The following is a 20,165-nucleotide window of genomic DNA, read 5'->3' as shown; positions in this document are numbered from 1 at the left end:
GTAATACCAAAATATCTATCTCGTTTGTTAAAAAGGTTTATTTATGTTAGTTAATATTCCTGTATAAAAATATAACGACCTTAAATTAAAAGGAACCTGAGAGAGAGAGAGAGAGAGAGAGAGAGAGAGAGAGAGAGAGAGAGAGAGAGAGAGAGAGAGAGAGAGAGAGAGAGAGAGAGAGAGAGAGAGAGAGAGAGAGAGGAGAGGAGAGAGAGAGAGAAGAGAGAGAGAGAGAGAGAGAGAGAGAGAGAGAGAGAGAGAGAGAGAGAGAGAGAGAGAGAGAGAGAGAGAGAGAGAGAGAGAGAGAGAGAGAGAGAGAGAGGAGAGAGAACATTTTATAGAAGTTTCAAAAAAAAAAATGTAAAAAGTGGAATGGTTTAAATTCCATGTGAATTAAGGTCCAATTAGTGTGAATGCCATTGCAATCAGGACATAGAATACAGTGCGCAGATTCTCCCTTAGCCAATCAGCGCATGCATAACACTGTGCACGTTCATATGCCCTAAAAAAAAAAATAGCATCCAAAATTGCACACAAAAAAATCCGCGAGGCCGCGAAAGGTGAACCGCGTTATAGTGAGGGACCACTGTATTACCAGCAGAGAACGTGCCAAACGTGACTTTTATTCAAAGTTATAGCTGCCGTTAGTGCAAATGTTTCTGCATATTGGTTGTGTTGGGATTTATGGTTGGTAATTAGCATTAATAATTACTGTAAGTAATGGATTACTGAAAGTAATAGATTCCATCCATCCATCCATCCATTGGCTACCGCTTTATCCGGGGCCGGGTCGCGGAGGCAGCAGTCCGGCAGCAGAGTTGCCCAGGACTTCCCTCACCCCAGACACTTCCTCCAGCTCCTCCGGTGGCACCCCAAGGCGTTCCCAGGCCATAGAGAGACATAGTCCCTCCAGCGTGTCCTGGGTCTGCCCCGAGGCCTCCTACCGGAGGGATATGCCCGGAACACCTCCCTCGGGAGGCGTCCGGGGGGCATCCGAAATAGATGCCCGAGCCACCTCAGCTGGCTCCTCTCGATGTGGAGGAGCAGCGGCTCTACTCCGAGCTCCTCCCTGGTGGCTGAGCTCCTCACCCTATCTCTAAGGGTGACTGAGCTCCTCACCCTATCTCTAAGGGTACGCCCAGCCACCCTACGAAGGAAACTCATTTCAGCCGCTTGTATCCGGGATCTCGTTCTTTCGGTCATGGCCCATAGTTCATGACCATAGGTGAGGGTAGGAACGAAGATCGACCGGTAAATCGAGAGCTTCGCTTTTTTGGCTCAGCTCCTTCTTCACCCACGACGGACCGATACAATGATCCGCCTGTCGATCTCGCGCTCCATCTTTCCCCCACTCGTGAACAAGACCCCAAGATACTTGAACTCCTCCTCTTGGGACAAGGGTACTCCACCGACCTGGAGGGGGGCAAGCCACCTTTTTTCCGGTCGAGAACCATGGCCTCGGATTTAGAGGTGCTGATCTTCATCCCAGCTGCTTCACCCCGGACTCCATACTCCCGGAGCACCCCCCACAGGACATCTCGGGGGATGCGGTCGAACGCCTTCTCCAGATCCACAAAACACATGTGGACTGGTTGGGCGAACTCCCACGAACCCTCAAGCACCTGGAGGGTCTAGAGCTGGTCCAGTGTTCCACCGCCAGGAGAACCTGGTGGAGGGTATAGAGCTGGTCCAGTGTTCCACGACCAGGACGAAAACCACATTGTTCCTCTTGAATCCGAGGTTCGACTAACGGCCGGACCCTCCTCTCCAGTACCCTGGAATAGACTTTCCCGGGGAGGCTGAGGAGTGTGATCCCTCTGTAGTTGGAACACACCCTCCGATCCCCCTTCTTGAAGAGAGGGACCACCACCCCGGTCTGCCAGTCCAGAGGTACAGTCCCCGCCCGCCACGCGATGTTGCAGAGACGAGTCAGCCACGACAGTCCCTGCACATCCAGAGACTTAAGGAACTCTGGGCGAATCTCATCCTTTCCTGGTGCCTTGCCACCGAGGAGCTTCACAACAACCTCGGTGACTTCAGCTTGGGAAATGGACGAGTCCACCTCTGAGAACCCAGGCTCTGCTTCCTCAATGGAAGACGTGGTGGTGGGATTGAGGAGGTCCTCGAAGTATTCCTTCCACCACCCAACAATGTCCCCAGTTGAGGTCAACAACTCCCCACCTCCACTGCAAACAGTGTTGGTGGAGAACTGCTTCCCCCGCCTGAGGCGCCGGACGGTTTGCCAGAATTTCCTCGAGGCTGCCCGAAAGTCCTCCTCCATGGCCTCTCCGAACTCCTCCCAGATCCGAGTTTTTGCCTCCACCACAGCCCGGGCTGCAGCTCGCTTGGCCTGCCGGTACCTGTCGATTGCCTCGGGAGTCCTATGAGCTAGCAGTGCCCGGTAGGACTCCTTCTTCAGCTTGACGGCATCCCTTACTTCCGGTTGCCACCACCGGGTTCGGGGATTGCCGCCACGACAGGCGCCAGAGACCCTGTGACCACAGCTCCGAGCAGCAGCTTCGACAATGGAAGTGGAGAACATGGTCCACTCGGACTCAATGTCTCCAACCTCCCTCGGGATCTGTGAGAAGCTCTCCCGGAGGTGGGAGTTGAAGGCTGCGCGGACGGAGGGCTCGGCCAGATGTTCCCAGCAGACCCTCATAACACGTTTGGGCCTGCCGAGTCTATCCGGCCTCCTCCCAGTCCAGCGCATCCAACTCACCACCAGGTGGTGATCAGTTGACAGCTCTGCCCCTCTCTTTACCCGAGTGTCCAAGACACGCGGCCAGAGATCAGATGACACGACCACAAAGTCTATCATTGACCTCCGGCCTAGAGTGTCCTGGTGCCACGTGCACTTATGGACACCCCTGTGCTCGAACATGGTGTTCGTTATCGTCAAACTGTGACTAGCACAGAAGTCCAATAACAGAACACCACTCGGGTTCAGATCGGGGAGGCCGTTCCTCCCAATCACCCCCTTCCAAGTCTCACTGTCATTGGCCACGTGGGCGTTGAAGTCCCCCAGGAGAACAATGGAGTCCCCAGTTGGGGCACTATCCAGCACCCCTCCCAGGGACTCCAAGAAGGTTGGGTACTCTGACCTGCTGTTCGGTGCATAGGCCGAGACAACAGTCAGAGACCTGTCCCCTACTTGAAGGCGTAGGGACGCAACCCTCTCGTTCACCGGGGTGAACTCCAACACATGGCGGCTGAGCTGTGGGGCAATAAGCAAGCCCACTCCAGCCCGCCGCCTTACACCGCGGGCAACTCCAGAGAAGTGGAGTGTCCAGCCCCTGTCGAGGAGCTGGGTTCCAGAGTCCAAGCTGTGAGTGGAGGTGAGCCCGACTATATCTAGTCGGTATCTCTCAGCCTCCCTCACAAGCTCGGGCTCCTTCCCCCCCAGCGAGGTCACATTCCATGTCCCAAAAGCCAGAGTCCGTGTCCGGGGATCGGGTCGTCGAGGCCCCTGCCGTCGACTGCCACCCAATCCACAATGCACCCGACCCCTACGGCAGCCTCTGTGGGTGGTGGGTCCACAGGAGGATAGATGGGGGAGATATTCAGAATCAGACACTTTGGAGGTATAAAATGTGAATAAAAGACAAAAAGGAAGCAAATCATCAAAAAAAAGATTACAAGGGTTTTACAAATACTGAAAGCATGTGAAAGGAGGAATCATCCTGTCAAGTGTGGATGGGACAGGCTCTATTATGAACATTTATAGCACTTTGCGCTGCAATTTATTGAATCAAAAGGGCATCATGAATAACATTTGATTGACACAATTTCATAGACATATATAAACTGGTTTTATGGTCACAGCAGACGTGCCCTTTATACTCGATACACAATATCAAGGAACTTGTTATAAAAGCTGTCACACTTGTGTCTTCCAGATGAGCCCCAGCCGGAACTAATGCTGACCACCACCAGGGCCAGGGCCACGGTAGCAGGACTGGACTCCAGTCAGGAATATTCACTTCAAGTGCTGCTGCTCAACGGGACAACAGAGAAGCTTCTCGCCAAGAGACGATTCACCAGTAAGCAACCTGGTCGAGGAATTTGAGAATCAGTTAATTCTTTAATCTAATATGAATTTTCTTTGTTTTTTTCATATCATGGCAATATCATATTTTTTACAAGATTAAAATGTGGTACAATTATTGCCATGTTTCTTCACTTTAGAATAAGAATCAGTATTCTCACCCATTCACATGCACACATTCACAAGCAAGCTGGAGCCAGTGGGTATCAACGCACTATAAATCTGATTAATACAAAGCCAAGCAAGCAATATAAAGACCCATCATGGAGAAGAGACTCATTACCATCCCTGCTGTTGATTCAGGTTGATTCAATTGGGAGTTTAAAATCAAATCGTAGGAAATGTTTAATTTCTGACATTCCTCCCCCATGTGAGCACAGTGAAATGACTCATTCGTTTACAAAGAGAGAAGAGAGGTGTAAGAACACCTCAGATGGGTTACAGACTGAAAGCACACATTTTGGAAAATATTATATGCATATTACATGACTAGCATGTTCTTTTCACTTGAATAACAAAATGAGGCTGCCATTTGATCAGTATGCGTTTTCTACCTATTGCATTATTGTGACAGTGCTCTTATCTCTGGTTCACATTCAACCTGAGAGGAAAATAACAATAAAGCATCATCAACATAAAAACATCATCTGTGGTGGAGGAATTAAACCAACTGGTGAAGGGAAACTCCACACTCGTTCGTCGTTATTTCCCTCAGCAGACAGGATATGGCCATTGTTGTGTTTTTGTAGGACTGTGATTGATTTACACCAAGCTTGTCATTATGCAAGTTGTGGATTTAGCTTGTGGTCGCTCACAAGCTGCCGGAGATGGTGGGTTACTGTGTGAAGTCGAGCGTGACCGGACAGGCAAGAAAAACACCTCAACATGGAAATTTGCGACATCAGCTCTCGTGCCTGAATGACGGCAGTCTGGGAATTCCTTCCTGATGTATCGTGCTTTTTATGTTTTCACCCCTCAGGGCTCTGTTGCTTTCATTGAGCTTGTCTCTTAAATCAAGGCGGAGATTTACCTGAAAGACCCGATGAAGCATAAGTGGTTTTCTTTCACGGGTTTATTTGGTTTCTCCTTAAATCCTCCAAATTTTCCAAATTCATCCAATTCTATCTAAATCCTGTTTTTACATGATTGCATTCAACCTATATTTACAGCTTATACAACTCTTCTGACACCTGGGGCCTCAAGGTACATAGACGACCGTGGATTTCCTACTGAAAAATAGCGTATTCTCAAATTGGGAACACATTGTACGCACAAAAACATCCAGATGTATGAATCTGTGCATCTGAATCCAAGCACATTTCCTTTGTATATCTTGATCAAGGTGTAATTGAGCACACATGTTGGAGTACCCGACTCCTCTCTGTCCATACCATAATTTACATATGTAAATCATATGTGAGTGAGCCCTGCACCGAGACTCCGCTCTCTGCACCATCAAAGAATTACAACAGAAAAATGAGCAAGACAGGAAAAAAGAAGAGCTTTACAACAGAAAGTGAATTAGAGATGTTTCTTACTGAAGTGGAGGAGTGCAAAAATGTCAGGGGCTTGTTAGAAAGATCGAAAGCTGTAGTTTATCTAGCAAAAATAAAAAGCAAGTAACTAACTTTAACCACTGATTAGTAATGATGCTGTGAAGAGGGACGGTATTTGTTGGTGCACTTGCTCAATGTGCATAATGGCAATTAATATCAGTACAAAACAAATAAATGTTCTAATCAAGAAACAACAGTGCCACCTTGTGGTTTGCTCCCAACCATCATGTTACAGTCCATACATTGATTTCCTATTGACATGTATAAAGTCATCATGTGATGGGGCTTTCATATAAATGTGTGTGGAGTCCATAACTCGGAAATTGCACTTGAGCTTTGAAATCGGACCAGTTCAGCTGCATTCTGTCAGGCATAGTGGAACGCAATTGCACGGCAGACAAAAAGCTCAGTTCAAAAGTGTTTAATAACAAAAAAACAGCAGAAGCGAAGTCAGGCAGTCCAAGGTTAAAACCACCACAGGCGATTGAGAAGGAGATCCAGGAGGAGAAGTCGGGCTGGCAGGAGGTCAGAACACAAAGGCAACACGAGGGGGAATGGCGGGTACGACTGGTGTGAGAACGCAGACGAACCGGCAACCAGAGCTACAAGAGAGAGGAACTAAATACAAACACTAATGACACGTTACAAACAACTGTGACCAGGAGGAGGAAGCAGGGGGGCGGGGCTAAGGGGAACACAGGAGGGGACGAGTGAAAACTCTCAGGAAGGGAGGGGCGAGTGAGAGCAGGATCATGACGCATTGTATGAAATTGATGTACCTGGTACACACGGCTGGCTGGTTGAGTCCTGAACCGTCGGCCTGCTCCCTCTGGAATGCCCCGGTTTCTCGGGAACCTCGGTGTGGTCAGACCTGCATGATACAGGCTGCACGTGGCTCCTGGCCATATCATGCTCCAAGGCCAGTGTTGTGTACAGTTCCAGAAAGATTCTTCCTTTGGAAGCTAAAGCGGCTGATGAGCCAGTTGTCATCATGCACCACTAAATCCTCTCAGTCTCTGAACAATGGCTGTCTTCACATTGCACCAGTTACACTGCTGAAGCAGCCATTGTTGTGGACGGTACTTTCTGCACCATTTGGCGCATGCTTCTAATTCTATATCCACTTGTGTAATTGCAGACACGTGGATGTTTTAATTGTTCATCAGTGTTTTTGTTCATGCGTGTGATGTCCACATCACATTTACTTATTAAAACGCTTTCCGAGGCATCTGCAACTGTAGAAACGTGCTCATGAAGCCATGAAGTTGGTGCACTGCTCATTTCCTCACTCGTTTCACTATTAAGAAATCTGAACTCTGCCATGAAAAATAATGTACACCATGTTTTATGTGCATGAGCCCCCAGGTTTTCAACTGACCACATTTTCACATTGAAACATCCATTTTGTGGAAGGGGTTGCCAGTCTCTTGGTAAAAAGTCCACCAATTTCTCTAATGGGCAGAATAAATGCAATGAAGATGGTATTTCTCCCGCAATACTTATATTTGGTCCAAAATGTACCAGTTTTTCTAATAAAGTCCTTTTTTCAAAAAATTGGATGCCATTATTTTCCCATTTATATGGAACTACAAATCACGTAGAATCAAAAAGGAACAAACATAAGACACCGGGAGGATTGTCATCATCAAATTTTATGTATTACCATTGGGCTACCAATATAAAAAACATTTGGACTTTACTTGATGATTCAGTACTGCTCCCAAAGGACTGCAAATGGAGCGGGAGGACTGCCTTCCTTATTCTTTAGGTGCCATATTGATATCATCTGCGCCTGTAGCAAGCGTGCTTTACAATAATAACCGTGTAATTCACAGTACTCTTAAAATTTTCAAACAAATTACAAAGAATTTCAAACTTAAACCACTTTCATTATGTATACCCATTTCATCTAATCCCTCTTTTCACCCTTCTTGTCTAGAATGGGGCTTTTAACTTATGGAGAGAATCAGATTTATATTCTTTGAAAGATCTATACTTAAATGACACCTTTATGACATTCCAACAATTACAAGAGATGTATGCCAAGTTGTCATTTTTTCAGATATCTTCAGATTCGAAGTTATGTTCATTCACACTTGCCGCAATCTCAGAGCATTAAACCTAACCTCTTGGACAAGTGTCTGAGCGAATGTCCAGGATTAGAACATAAGATTTCTCTTATTTACAATTCATTGCAAGAGATGAGCAATCCTTCTACTGCTCATATTAAAGCAGACTGGAAAGATGAGCTTGGTCACTCCATACGATAATATTTGGCAACAGGATTTACGTGAGAAATAAGTATCCATCCATCCATCCATCCATTGGCTACCGCTTTATCCGGGGCCGGGTCGCGGAGGCAGCAGTCTGAGCAGAGTTGCCCAGACTTCCCTCGCCCCAGACACTTCCTCCAGCTCCTCCGGTGGCACCCCAAGGCGTTCCCAGGCCAGCCGAGAGACATAGTCCCTCCAGCGTGTCCTGGGTCTGCCCCGAGGCCTCCTACCGGAGGGACATGCCCGGAACACCTCCCTGGGGAGGCGTCCGGGGGGCATCCGAAATAGATGCCCGAGCCACCTCAGCTGGCTCCTCTCGATGTGGAGGAGCAGCGGCTCTACTCCGAGCTCCTCCCTAGTGACTGAGCTCCTCACCCTATCTCTAAGGGTGAATGAGCTCCTCCCCCTATCTCTAAGGGTGACTGAGCTCCTCACCCTATCTCTAAGGGTGACTGAGCTCCTCACCCTATCTCTAAGGGTGACTGAGCTCCTCACCCTATCTCTAAGGGTACGCCCAGCCACCCTACGGAGGAAGCTCAGTTCAGCCGCTTGTATCCGGGATCTCGTTCTTTCGGTCATGACCCATAGTTCATGACCATAGGTGAGGGTAGGAACGAAGATCGACCGGTAAATCGAGAGCTTCGCTTTTTGGCTCAGCTCCTTCTTCACCACGACGGACCGATACAACGTCCACATAACTGCAGACGCTGCACCGATCCGCCTGTCGATCTCACGCTCCATCTTTCCCCCACTCGTGAACAAGACCCCAAGATACTTGAACTCCTCCACTTGGGACAAGGGCACTCCACCGACCTGGAGGGGGCAAGCCACCTTTTTCCGGTCGAGAACCATGGCCTCGGATTTAGAGGTGCTGATCTTCATCCCAGCTGCTTCACACTCGGCTGCGAACCGTGTCAGTGCACACTGGAGATCCAGGCTTGATGGGGCCAACAGAACCACATCATCCGCAAATAGCAGAGATGAGATTCTGTGGTCCCCAAACCGGACCCCCTCCGGCCCCCGGCTGTGCCTAGAAATTCTGTCCATATATATGATGAACAGAACCGGTGATAAAGGACACCCCTGCCGGAGGCCAACGTGCACTGGGAACAGGTCCGACTTACTGCCGGCAATGTGAACCAGACTCCTGCTCCGGGAATACAAGGACCGAACAGCCCTCAACAAGGGACCCCGGACTCCGTACTCCCGGAGCACCCCCCACAGGACATCTCGGGGGACGCGGTCGAACGCCTTCTCCAGATCCACACAACACATGTGGACTGGTTGGGCGAACTCCCACAAACCCTCAAGCACCTGGTGGAGGGTCTAGAGCTGGTCCAGTGTTCCACGACCAGGACGAAAACCGCATTGTTCCTCTTGAATCCGAGGTTCGACTAACAGCCGGACCCTCCTCTCCAGTACCCTGGAATAGACTTTCCCGGGGAGGCTGAGGAGTGTGATCCCTCTGTAGTTGGAACACACCCTCCGATCCCCCTTCTTGAAGAGAGGGACCACCACCCCGGTCTGCCAGTCCAGAGGTACTGTCCCCCGCCCACCACGCGATGTTGCAGAGACGAGTCAGCCACGACAGTCCCTGCACATCCAGAGACTTAAGGAACTCTGGGCGAATCTCATCCACTCCCGGTGCCTTGCCACTGAGGAGCTTCACAACAACCTCGGTTGAAATAAGATGAAATAAGTATCATCTCCATAAATGCCCGTTATTGCTTAATCCAATAAAAAAAATTATAAATGCATTACATTATTCGAGGGAGAAAATCAATATGATTTATCCAGAAAGCTCACCTTTGTGTAGAACGAGGCACCTTACTAAATAGTTATGTACTTTGCCCTTAGCTTCTGTGTTGGTGGACTCACATTTTCAACTACCTGTCTAATGTTTTGAATGTAAAAGTGGCCCCAAACACCATTCTTATTGTTTTTGGAGTATTTCAGGGAATGGAAAATATAGGTTATGCTCAACATCGTCTAATTTCACATGGTATAACTATAGCAAAGAAACTAATTCTACTAGTCTGGAAAGGCAAAGATACCCCTTCTTTAAAGATGTGGGTCACAGAACTTACCACCACGCTCCATTTAGAAAAAATAAGATATGCTCTGTATGGTAATGTGATTGAATTTGAAAAGATTTGGCAGCCATTGATCTCCTATCTTGGAGACGTTTGAATTGTGCAGTCAAGGGAGGGCTTGGGTGGGCTGGATACCTCTTTTTTTTCCCACACATATGTTCCTTTGTTTTTTATATGTGTATAAAATGAAAAATTAAGCATAGTACACAGTGTTGTTATAATAATAATAATGCTTTGATTTTGAATGCCACTGTTGCTTCCAATAAAAATATTTGAAACAAAAAATAAACCATCTTTCTTTCGATTGATTCATGACGGAGCTCCGATGAATGTGTATAAACGGGCAGATGAGTTTAATATAGAAATAAATGAACTCTGGGAAGAATGTTTACGTATTGTGCAAAAATGTTCAGTTCACCCCAGACACAAGCTAATACAGTTCAAAACACTCCACGCACTCCATTACTCGCAGGAAAAGCTTTACAAACATTCTCCTGACATCCCAGCAGTTTGTAACCGATGTAAATCCCAAATAGATACTCTTGCACATTCTTTCTGGGCACGTAGTAAACTTCATTCATATTGGAAATGTATTTTTCATTTTTACTCTGAAGCTTTTGGTAAGACTTTGGTTCCCAGCCCCATGGTAGTGATCCTGGGGGCCACAAGTGTACCTCAACTCTGTCAATAAACTTGAAAGAGGAGCTATTCAATTTGGGATGGTGACTGCAAAATAGTTAATTTTACATGTTTGGAAATTGGATTCTGTGCCTTCATTTAATTTGTGGTTGGGAGAATTGTCAAACACTTTATACCTTGAAAGACTGAGATTCTATCATGAAGATAGAGGAGACAAGTTTGATAAACATGGGACCTGACCCTGAATTATCTTTAAGGTATAGTCGAGGATTTTCTTCTTCCGGGTGGATCATCAAAATAACTGGTCCTCCCAATTGTCAATCATTCTGGTGATATATGACGTAAGCCCGTCGTACGTGCTCGTCCCTGCGCGCAGCTCACTCCACACGGTTCTCATCATGCCGGTGGCCGACCCGACGCATTATTCTCGGACATTTTTACACAGTTTCACCCCCTCTGGTGCAAATCTTCTTGTAAAGTGAGCTCATGTGAGCGATGCCGACTTGTGACTTGTAAACAGAGCGTGCACGAGGAGAACTGGGCTCGTCACGTCTCTCGCACGCGTTTTAGTAGGCGTTCCGTCTCGGGAGCAGGTACAGTGTTGCGCATGTGCATTTTTTTCAAACGGTGGAGAGGGCGGTTCTTTCCTAAAATTCCTGAAAATCCTCCTGTACACCTTTAAGAATGTGATTGGCTATTTTAGGGATTGGCTATTTTATAAAAACTCATTCTGCAAATGTTTGTGTGATTTTGTTCATGTCGAATTTATTTATCTCTACTTCTTGTAGATGTTTTTGTTGATAGTACCCATTCTTACTATGACCATGGGATTTAGTTCTTGTAACCTTCTGTATGTTATGTGTTCTTTTTTTTTCTTTCTTCTATCCCTCTTTCTTTATCCATCTTTTTTGAAAATCAATAAACATTTAAGAAAAAAAAGTGCACCAGTGATCAAACTAGAGCTTTTTTTCCCCTCAGTGGAGAGTCTACGGGAGGAGGAGATTATTCGAAGTGGGAGTCGAGAGCAAAAGAAAAAGCTCTTGCCAGGAGGGTCGGGGTCTGGAGACTTGGACGATGCGACAGAGTCTGTGCTGGGCCTGTCGACGGTTTTATATCCAGATGCAACAACCGGCTCTGTGACCGCTGCTGCCACGACGACAGGTACTGAGTGCTACAGTTAAATACCACCACAGTCGTCTTGGTGTTTGTGAACCGTTATGTGGAGGCGATGTAAATTTCAATCCACAGTCTGACATACAAATGTCCTCAGAGTTTGAATATGGACGTGGTTTTTACATCCGCCAAGGATGTGATAAAATCATCGGCCTATCTTTGTTTGTCTATGTGTGTGTTGGAAAGATTATGTCAAAACTAATCTTGACTGGAGATTAGTCAAGATTAGTTGACTAGTCAATTACTTTTGACCAGCTTGTCAAAATTTTCACCGCAGATCAATATCAGGCCGTGGAATTTTGGAAGTGGTCCATTATTATTTTGCTTTTTCTGAGTCCAGGGGGACTCCCTATTCTAGGGATAAAGGTCAGAAAGTTCTTGAAGTAAACTCTGCTCTAATTCACACTGTCATTGAAAGCGAGCAAGCACACACACACAAATCTAAAAGTAAGCAAATACACTTCTGCAAATTACACTCGTAGATTACTCTGTTGTTCTCTTTTTATGCAGACACCCACTGGTTTAGACAAACACTTCTCATATTAATCACCTTTGAGCAGAGAAGAAGGAACACAGAACAAGATGGCTGGTCATGTATATGTAGGTTATCAAGCTGCAACAAAACAGTTCCACTATGATCTCCCAGATGTTTATTTTTGGTCAAGGAGATAGTTTTCTGTTACAGTGTGCTTCAATACTTTGAAGGTCAGACCAACCAGAGGTTGTCAGAACTTTTACTGTCACATGCAGCATATCTGTCTCTTAAACACTTTGTTTTTGTTTTGTGACCTCACCTATGTGCTTCCTCTAACTTCTCATTGCCAGAGCCTCCAGCTCCAGCAACGCCCTCCCAGCCCACTGAGGAGGCTCCCGAGACAACCGCCAGAAAGAAGAGGAAGAGGAAGAAAGAAAAAGAGCGTGATCATTCCAAGGAAGAGAACAAAAAGGAAGGAGCAGGGGACGACGCAGGGAAAACCAGCCGAGGAGAAACCCCGCAAGGCTCCTTACCCCACGCAACCTGTCACTGGTAAGTGCCACTGTTAAAAAAAAAAAAAAAAACCCACAAAATGTCACATTTACATCCTATTTCTTGCACCTATTTTGCATGTTAATGTAGATAATCTCAATATGTGACTAGTCTGGAAAAGGTTTTGTTTGAAGCAGTGTGTTGAGTTTTGTGGCAGGTGACAGATTGACTTTCACAGTCTCATTTACAAACACATGAACCCAATAAAGTTTGACCTTGAATTTGGCATTCAGCTTCTGAGTTTTCACACTGAATACTAATTGTTTTATATTGATTTATATCTACAGACATCCACACTGCAGAGCCACGTACCCTGTAGTTATAAGATGAAGTACAGCGGTCCGTTGGAACTCACACGAGATTCAAAGGTTATACTAGTCCTGCGTGTAACATAGTGGCTAACAAATGGCAGTGAGCTGCTGTCTGTCTAACGTCATTTCAGCGTCTCTCATATACAATAAAGCATAATGTTATACAAGTGGCGGATTTACTGATTGACCTGCAGGAGAGTCCCGGACGGTCAGAAACTTTCCAAACAGATGGATACATTCTATGCCTGGTATTATCCCAAATTATATATACATGTATTGTATATGTGACCTGTGTGATGTATGTTGTCTGCTCTCGAAGAACTTTTGTAGTCGCTCAGGATGCTTCAAGCTGTCATTTATTGCATTCTCCTGGACAAATGCAATCGAAAGTGAATAGTGGCTTCTTGCGGCAGCGGCACATTCAGCAGCCTGTAGACAACACAATACTAACAGTCAGCTACCTCATTATTAATGATAAAACGAAGACTCAACTTAAAATTAAAAGTACAAACAATAACTTACAGCAGTACAGTAGTTTCCGTTATTTCAATCAGTATGTGCATTATTAAGTCTATATTCAGCCACATTACCGCAGTAATTCCCTCATTGCAGTGAAGGAATTACCCACAATTATTTGCAACATTAGCCCTGCTATAGAACTGTAGTTGCACTTATGCAACAGTAGATGCCAATGTTGTGCCATTTAGCTGGATTTAATCCCAACCTTATCTATGTTACACATAGACATGAAAGCCAGTAGGGAGTCACATGAACATTGTTGTTGCAGACTAATTTAACAGAGGTGGGTTTATGATATTAGCCTCCTGTGTTGACAACAACACATTTTGGGTGCATCACCCTTGAGGGCCACTCTGATTTGCAATCAACTCTGATTTGAACAAAGAGCTGAAATGAAAAAACTCAACCACTTTCAAACTCCAGATTTTCAGGCCACGTTTACACCTACTGGGTATTTATAAATACAGATATTTGCTCCTCTACATAAAATGTCTTTTTTGCAGCTGATTGTTTAAAAAAAACATATCTTAATTTACACAGACCTGCATAAAACCCTGGTTCAGGGCTACTATGCGCAGCCAAACCTGTAGGGGGTAGTGTAACAAGAAGCATGAAGCCATGCTAGCCAATCAGAGTCCTTAAAAAACACAATGTCATGAATGGTGGGAGTTATTTCCTGTTCAACAATTATAGAATATAGTTAATTTGTTGGGGGGCCGATAAAGAAGCGGGGCTCCTCCTCAATGTGGCAGTAGAATATAACGCAAAATATAAAAACAAGCACTGCTTTCACTGCATCCATTTTCATCGCAGCAGTCGAACTGTAAACACGGGTCGCACTAAGATGAGGCTGACGATGCTCGCATACATTGATATACATCTCAGTCTACCCCTCTCTACATACAAATGGGAGAACAGAGTTTTTCCAAATCTCCATTGTGGCCAGAATTTTCCGATACAATCATTTTTGGAGACTCGTAGCTGCAATTATGTTTAAATTTAGGGCCCAAATGCACCAAAATGAGGTGTCACTACCTTTGTAAATACCCATACTACAGTCTGGGTGATGACGCCTTAAAAAATGTCAATCAATCAATCGATTAATCAACCAACCAACCAACCAACCAACCAATCAATCTTCTAGTCCATTAGCAAAAAGCCAAGTATATGACAAACAAAGAGACAGACAGACAATCACATTCCTCTCGACACATGGCCATTTTATAGTCACCAATTAATCTAAGAAGCATGTTTTTGGATTGTCCAAAAAAAAGGTTTAGGGTGTGACAACAACCATGCACAAGGTAAAGGTCAGTTGCAGACAGAAATACACCTCGACTATGGAATTGAACTGGGGGATATTTTCAATGTGAAATGGAATCACTCCATCGCGATGCAGTCTGCCAAAGGATTTCTTTCTATCTGTGCCTTGTTTCACATGACTGGAGGCTGGAGGCGTTGTCGCTAATTAGTGGACAAGTCACCAGTCCACCACAGAGAGGGAGACACAACTACATACGTTTACATTCTCACATATGGGAAATTCAGAGACACGAGTCAACTTTGAATACAGATGTTTTTGGACTGAAGACAACTCGTGCATGCAGCATTACTTTAACAGAACAAACCTCTGCACCAAATTGCCCAAAGGATTTTAAACACATTTTTAAAGTTCTAGTTTTTGAGCATTAATGGCTGTGTCCAAACAATACAAGTATGAAACATACAGGATGAGGAACGCTTTTGATGCACTTCTACTTCATCCATCAAGTCTCAGTGCCAGTGATTTTCAAGCATTTCTTTAAACAGCTCTAAGTACATCTTACTGTTGCTCTCTTCAGATGGTTCTGTGGGCGAAGGAACATGTGTTTCTTAGCAGTAAGTGTTGGTTTGAGGGGATGATGACACATATCTGTAAATAATAATGACAGGCTGCCCTCCTGAGGTGCAGGGCACGTGTGTCGTCTGTCCCTCGTAATTTTAAAGAACATGCAGGCATGGAGGCTCACTGGTGTGCGCATCAGGTTGACACATGTAAACAAAGTGTTCAGTGAATTTTACGCACCACCTTTGGCCTCCTCAGAGCCACATTTCTTTATTTGAAGACCATACAAGTTCATCACTGTGGCTTATTGATTTGCAGCTATGGTTCAAATTAGGGATGTCCTAGGGACATTGACTTAAAAATGTAATATTTGGAAATATCGGTATCGGATTTTTACAACCGATATTGGAATTTCCGAGTCTGCATGAACGCAGCATGGGACGTTTACGGGCGCGCGCTTGATGACGTTTGACAACAACAAATAAAACACGCTAGACTCGTGGCTAAGAAGGAGAAGCCCGGTGAATGAAATGTCCGTGGAGGACTGGAGGCTCAACCAGGCCCTCTTCCCTGCTGGGCCAGTACCTGACTGCACCCTGCACCAGTGTTGACAGTGAACCAGTGTTCAGCACCGGTACCAGTACCTGACTGCACCCTGCACCAGTGTTGACAGTGAACCACTGTTCAGCACCGGTACCAGTACCTGACTGCACCCTGCACCAGTGTTGACAGTGAACCACTGTTCAGCACCGGTACCAGTACCTGACTGCACCTTGCACCAGTGTTGACAGTGAACCACTGTTCAGCACCGGTACCAGTACCTGACTGCACCCTGCACCAGTGTTGACAGTGAACCACTGTTCAGCACCGGTACCAGTACCTGACTGCACCCTGCACCAGTGTTGACAGTGAACCACTGTTCAGCACCGGTACCAGTACCTGACTGCACCCTGCACCAGTGTTGACAGTGAACCACTGTTCAGCACCGGTACCAGTACCTGACTGCACCCTGCACCAGTGTTGACAGTGAACCACTGTTCAGCACCGGTACCAGTACCTGACTGCACCCTGCACCAGTGTTGACAGTGAACCACTGTTCAGCACCGGTACCAGTACCTGACTGCACCCTGCACCAGTGTTGACAGTGAACCAGTGTTCAGCACTGGTACCAGTACCTGACTGCACCCTGCACCAGTGTTGACAGTGAACCAGTGTTCAGCACTGGTACCAGTACCTGACTGCACCCTGCACCAGTGTTGACAGTGAACCACTGTTCAGCACCGGTACCAGTACCTGACTGCACCCTGCACCAGTGTTGACAGTGAACCACTGTTCAGCACCGGTACCAGTACCTGACTGCACCCTGCACCAGTGTTGACAGTGAACCAGTGTTCAGCACTGGTACCAGTACCTGACTGCACCCTGCACCAGTGTTGACAGTGAACCAGTGTTCAGCACTGGTACCAGTACCTGACTGCACCCTGCACCAGTGTTGACAGTGAACCACTGTTCACACTGGTGCCAGTACCTGACTGCACCCTGCACCAGTGTTGACGGTGAACCAGTGTTCAGCACTGGTACCAGTACCTGACTGCACCCTGCACCAGTGTTGACAGTGAACCAGTGTTCAGCACTGGTACCAGTACCCGACTGCACCCTGCACCAGTGTTGACAGTGAACCAGTGTTCAGCACCGGTACCAGTACCTGACTGCACCCTGCACCAGTGTTGACAGTGAACCAGTGTTCAGCACTGGTACCAGTACCTGACTGCACCCTGCACCAGTGTTGACAGTGAACCACTGTTCACACTGGTGCCAGTACCTGACTGCACCCTGCACCAGTGTTGACAGTGAACCACTGTTCGCACTGGTGCCCGTACCCGACTGCACCCTGCACCAGTGTTGACAGTGAACCGCTGTTCGCACTGGTGCCCGTACCCGACTGCACCCTGCACCAGTGTTGACAGTGAACCACTGTTCACACTGGTGCCAGTACCTGACTGCACCCTGCACCAGTGTTGACAGTGAACCACTGTTCACACTGGTACCAGTACCCGACTGCACCCTGCACCAGTGTTGACAGTGAACCAGTGTTCAGCACTGGTACCAGTACCTGACTTCACCCTGCACCAGTGTTGACAGTGAACCAGTGTTCAGCACTGGTGCCCACATCATTGATGAGAAGAGAAATCTCATACATTGCTGAGATGCTGAGATGCTTGTATTCATACAGAACAATCGACCTCTTACACATGAGGACATGGGGAAAAGAAATAGACCAGTTATATGGACGAGTCAACTTCAGTCTTTGTTTTTGTTGCACTTTAAAGGAGGGCTGTTTTAATTCTGTGAGCATTTCTGTGCCTTTCTTGTTTATATTTACACTATTTTGTTACTCTTAAAAGAGATTGAGCCCAGTTTGAGTCTATTATTTGACAAGTTATGTCCAGTTATTCATTCATTGACTGTTTACAACTAATGGACTGAAGATATGCCTCTTCCTTTTTTTTATATTGTCTGTGGTGTTGTTGAGTTTGTTGTTGAGGTTTCTCTCTAACACTAAATAAATATGGCACTTTTTTCCATTATTTAAGTTGTTGTTCTCTTATTTTTCTCAGTGTGTACATTTGGAAAGCCATGTTTGATTCACATATGCATCCAGTGGGGCATCACAATAAAATTAGGCATAATGTGTTAATTCCACAGTAGGAGATATTTTATGTTGTTGTTACCTAACAGTTTTGATGTAAAAAGCCAGCATATATCGGTATCGGTGATATCGGTATCGGAAATTAAGAGTTGGACAATATCGGAATATCGGATATCGGTAGAAAAGCCAATATCGAGCATCCCTAGTTCAAATCTGTTTATATTGGCTGTTTCCCTTGTGTGTTCAGGTTTAGCTCCAAGAAAACCCTTCGAGTGTGAGACTGATGCAGCTGCAGATATTGTGCTGCTCGTGGACGGCTCCTGGAGCATTGGACGCACCAACTTCAGACGGGTCCGGGACTTCCTGGAGGGCCTCATGATGCCATTTCGCATTGGGCCACATCACATCCAGATCGGTGAGAATCAGAGAAATTAGAGAGTGGAGGTGGAATCTATTTTTCATTCTTTTGTGTGTGATGTCTTAACGTAGACAACAAGTGTATTTCTACATGTCTTTCAGCTTCCAGATGCTTGATAACACAATCAAATATCTGCAGTTGCAATTGATTACAAAAAAAAAAAGGAGTGGCAAACCTATTTAAGTTCATGAGTCATGTAAAGTCCCTGTGAGATAAGCCAGAAAAACAAAACAACAGTAAACTTAAAATAGACTTACTATTAGGACTGTATGTAATAATGCAGATTATCATCACAATATCCACAAGTGCAATGTGTGTCTTAAGAAAATACTCACTGAGCTGCAATAAATCGCATGTTTCTATTGTTTCTATGTTGTTTGCATCCTGGATGAGATTTGGCCCATCAGATAGAACTCTACAGTCCGAGTAGTTTTTGTAATTCTTGTACCAACACAAACACAATCTGAGGTAAGAAACTTAAGATGTACCTCAAAGTGAAACATTCAAAGTGTAAAACATTTAAACATTATTTGTCTTTGTCACTTTTCAGTTTTTAGTGAATCGACTGTTTCCTGACTTGTTTGCCCAAAGAAAAGTTCTAGAACTTGGGTCATAAAAGAGCAACATTCAGCCCATTATCGGCTCGCCCTCGTCGTGTCTCTGATGTTTTAGTTCCTCCACATACCTTGAAAGTCTTTCCGGGTGCTTTAATTCAATGTGCTATCTCAGGTTTGCTGTTGATATTGTTGATGTACGGAGTTGCTTCTTGAAACCCGGTGGGCGAATTTACACAAAAAGTAAGAGGTTTCCACCTGGATCATCACTGACCTTTCTTATTTTTTCTTTAACTCTTGTCCTGTTCGGCAGCTTGGGCAGCCCTTATGATGTGATTTAGAGCCTTCTGATGTCAGAACAGTTTTTGCTCTTGGGGGGGTAGGGGGATGGGTGCAGGACAACATACAATACCCTTGTTAGTGCTACATATTTTATTTACAGTTAAAACAGTAATCCAAATATTTTCCAACTGTTATGAGATTAAACCAGCCTGAGCAGCTCTATCTAGACAGTAACATGATTTTCTAGATTAAACCAGCCTGAGAAGCTCTATCTAGACAGTAACATGATTTTCTAGATTAAACCAGCCTGAGCAGCTCTATCAAGACAGTAACATGATTTTCTAGATTAAACCAGCCTGAGCAGCTCTATCTAGACAGTAACATGATTTTCTAGATTAAACCAGCCTGAGCAGCTCTATCTAGACAGTAACATGATTTTCTAGATTAAACCAGCCTGAGCAGCTCTATCTAGACAGTAACATGATTTTCTAGATTAAACCAGCCTGAGCAGCTCTATCTAGACAGTAACATGATTTTCTAGATTAAACCAGCCTGAGCAGCTCTATTGAGACAGTAACATGATTTTCTAGATTAAACCAGCCTGAGCAGCTCTATCTAGACAGTAACATGATGTTCAAGCAGGAGTATAGATTAGCAGTTAGGCAATGCAACAAAACAAAAACAACAGCAAAAACAAAATAAAACAAAAAAACAAAAACAGGATTTTGATCATTGAAAGAACAATAGTAGAAAACAAAAAAATCTACAGCAAACGTCATCGATGAGGAGTAGAAGTG

At 45.5% G+C, this 20,165-nt stretch overlaps 1 protein-coding gene across 1 annotated transcript in view; it reads left to right on the top strand.

Annotated features, from left to right (window-relative positions):
- The window catches only part of LOC308130808 (collagen alpha-1(XX) chain-like), a 98,154-nt gene that overhangs the window by 16,435 nt on the left and 61,554 nt on the right, over nucleotides 1-20,165 (top strand). Inside the window, 5 exon segments of the mRNA XM_080497292.1 lie at nucleotides 3,900-4,043; nucleotides 11,588-11,770; nucleotides 12,608-12,732; nucleotides 12,734-12,809; nucleotides 18,362-18,529. Coding sequence (XP_080353418.1) covers nucleotides 3,900-4,043; nucleotides 11,588-11,770; nucleotides 12,608-12,732; nucleotides 12,734-12,809; nucleotides 18,362-18,529 — 696 coding nt within the window.

Source organism: Blennius ocellaris (genome assembly GCF_963422515.1).
Source record: "Blennius ocellaris genome assembly, chromosome: 5".
Classification (NCBI taxonomy): domain Eukaryota; kingdom Metazoa; phylum Chordata; class Actinopteri; order Blenniiformes; family Blenniidae; genus Blennius; species Blennius ocellaris.
This window is presented reverse-complemented; position numbering and strand designations above follow the sequence as displayed.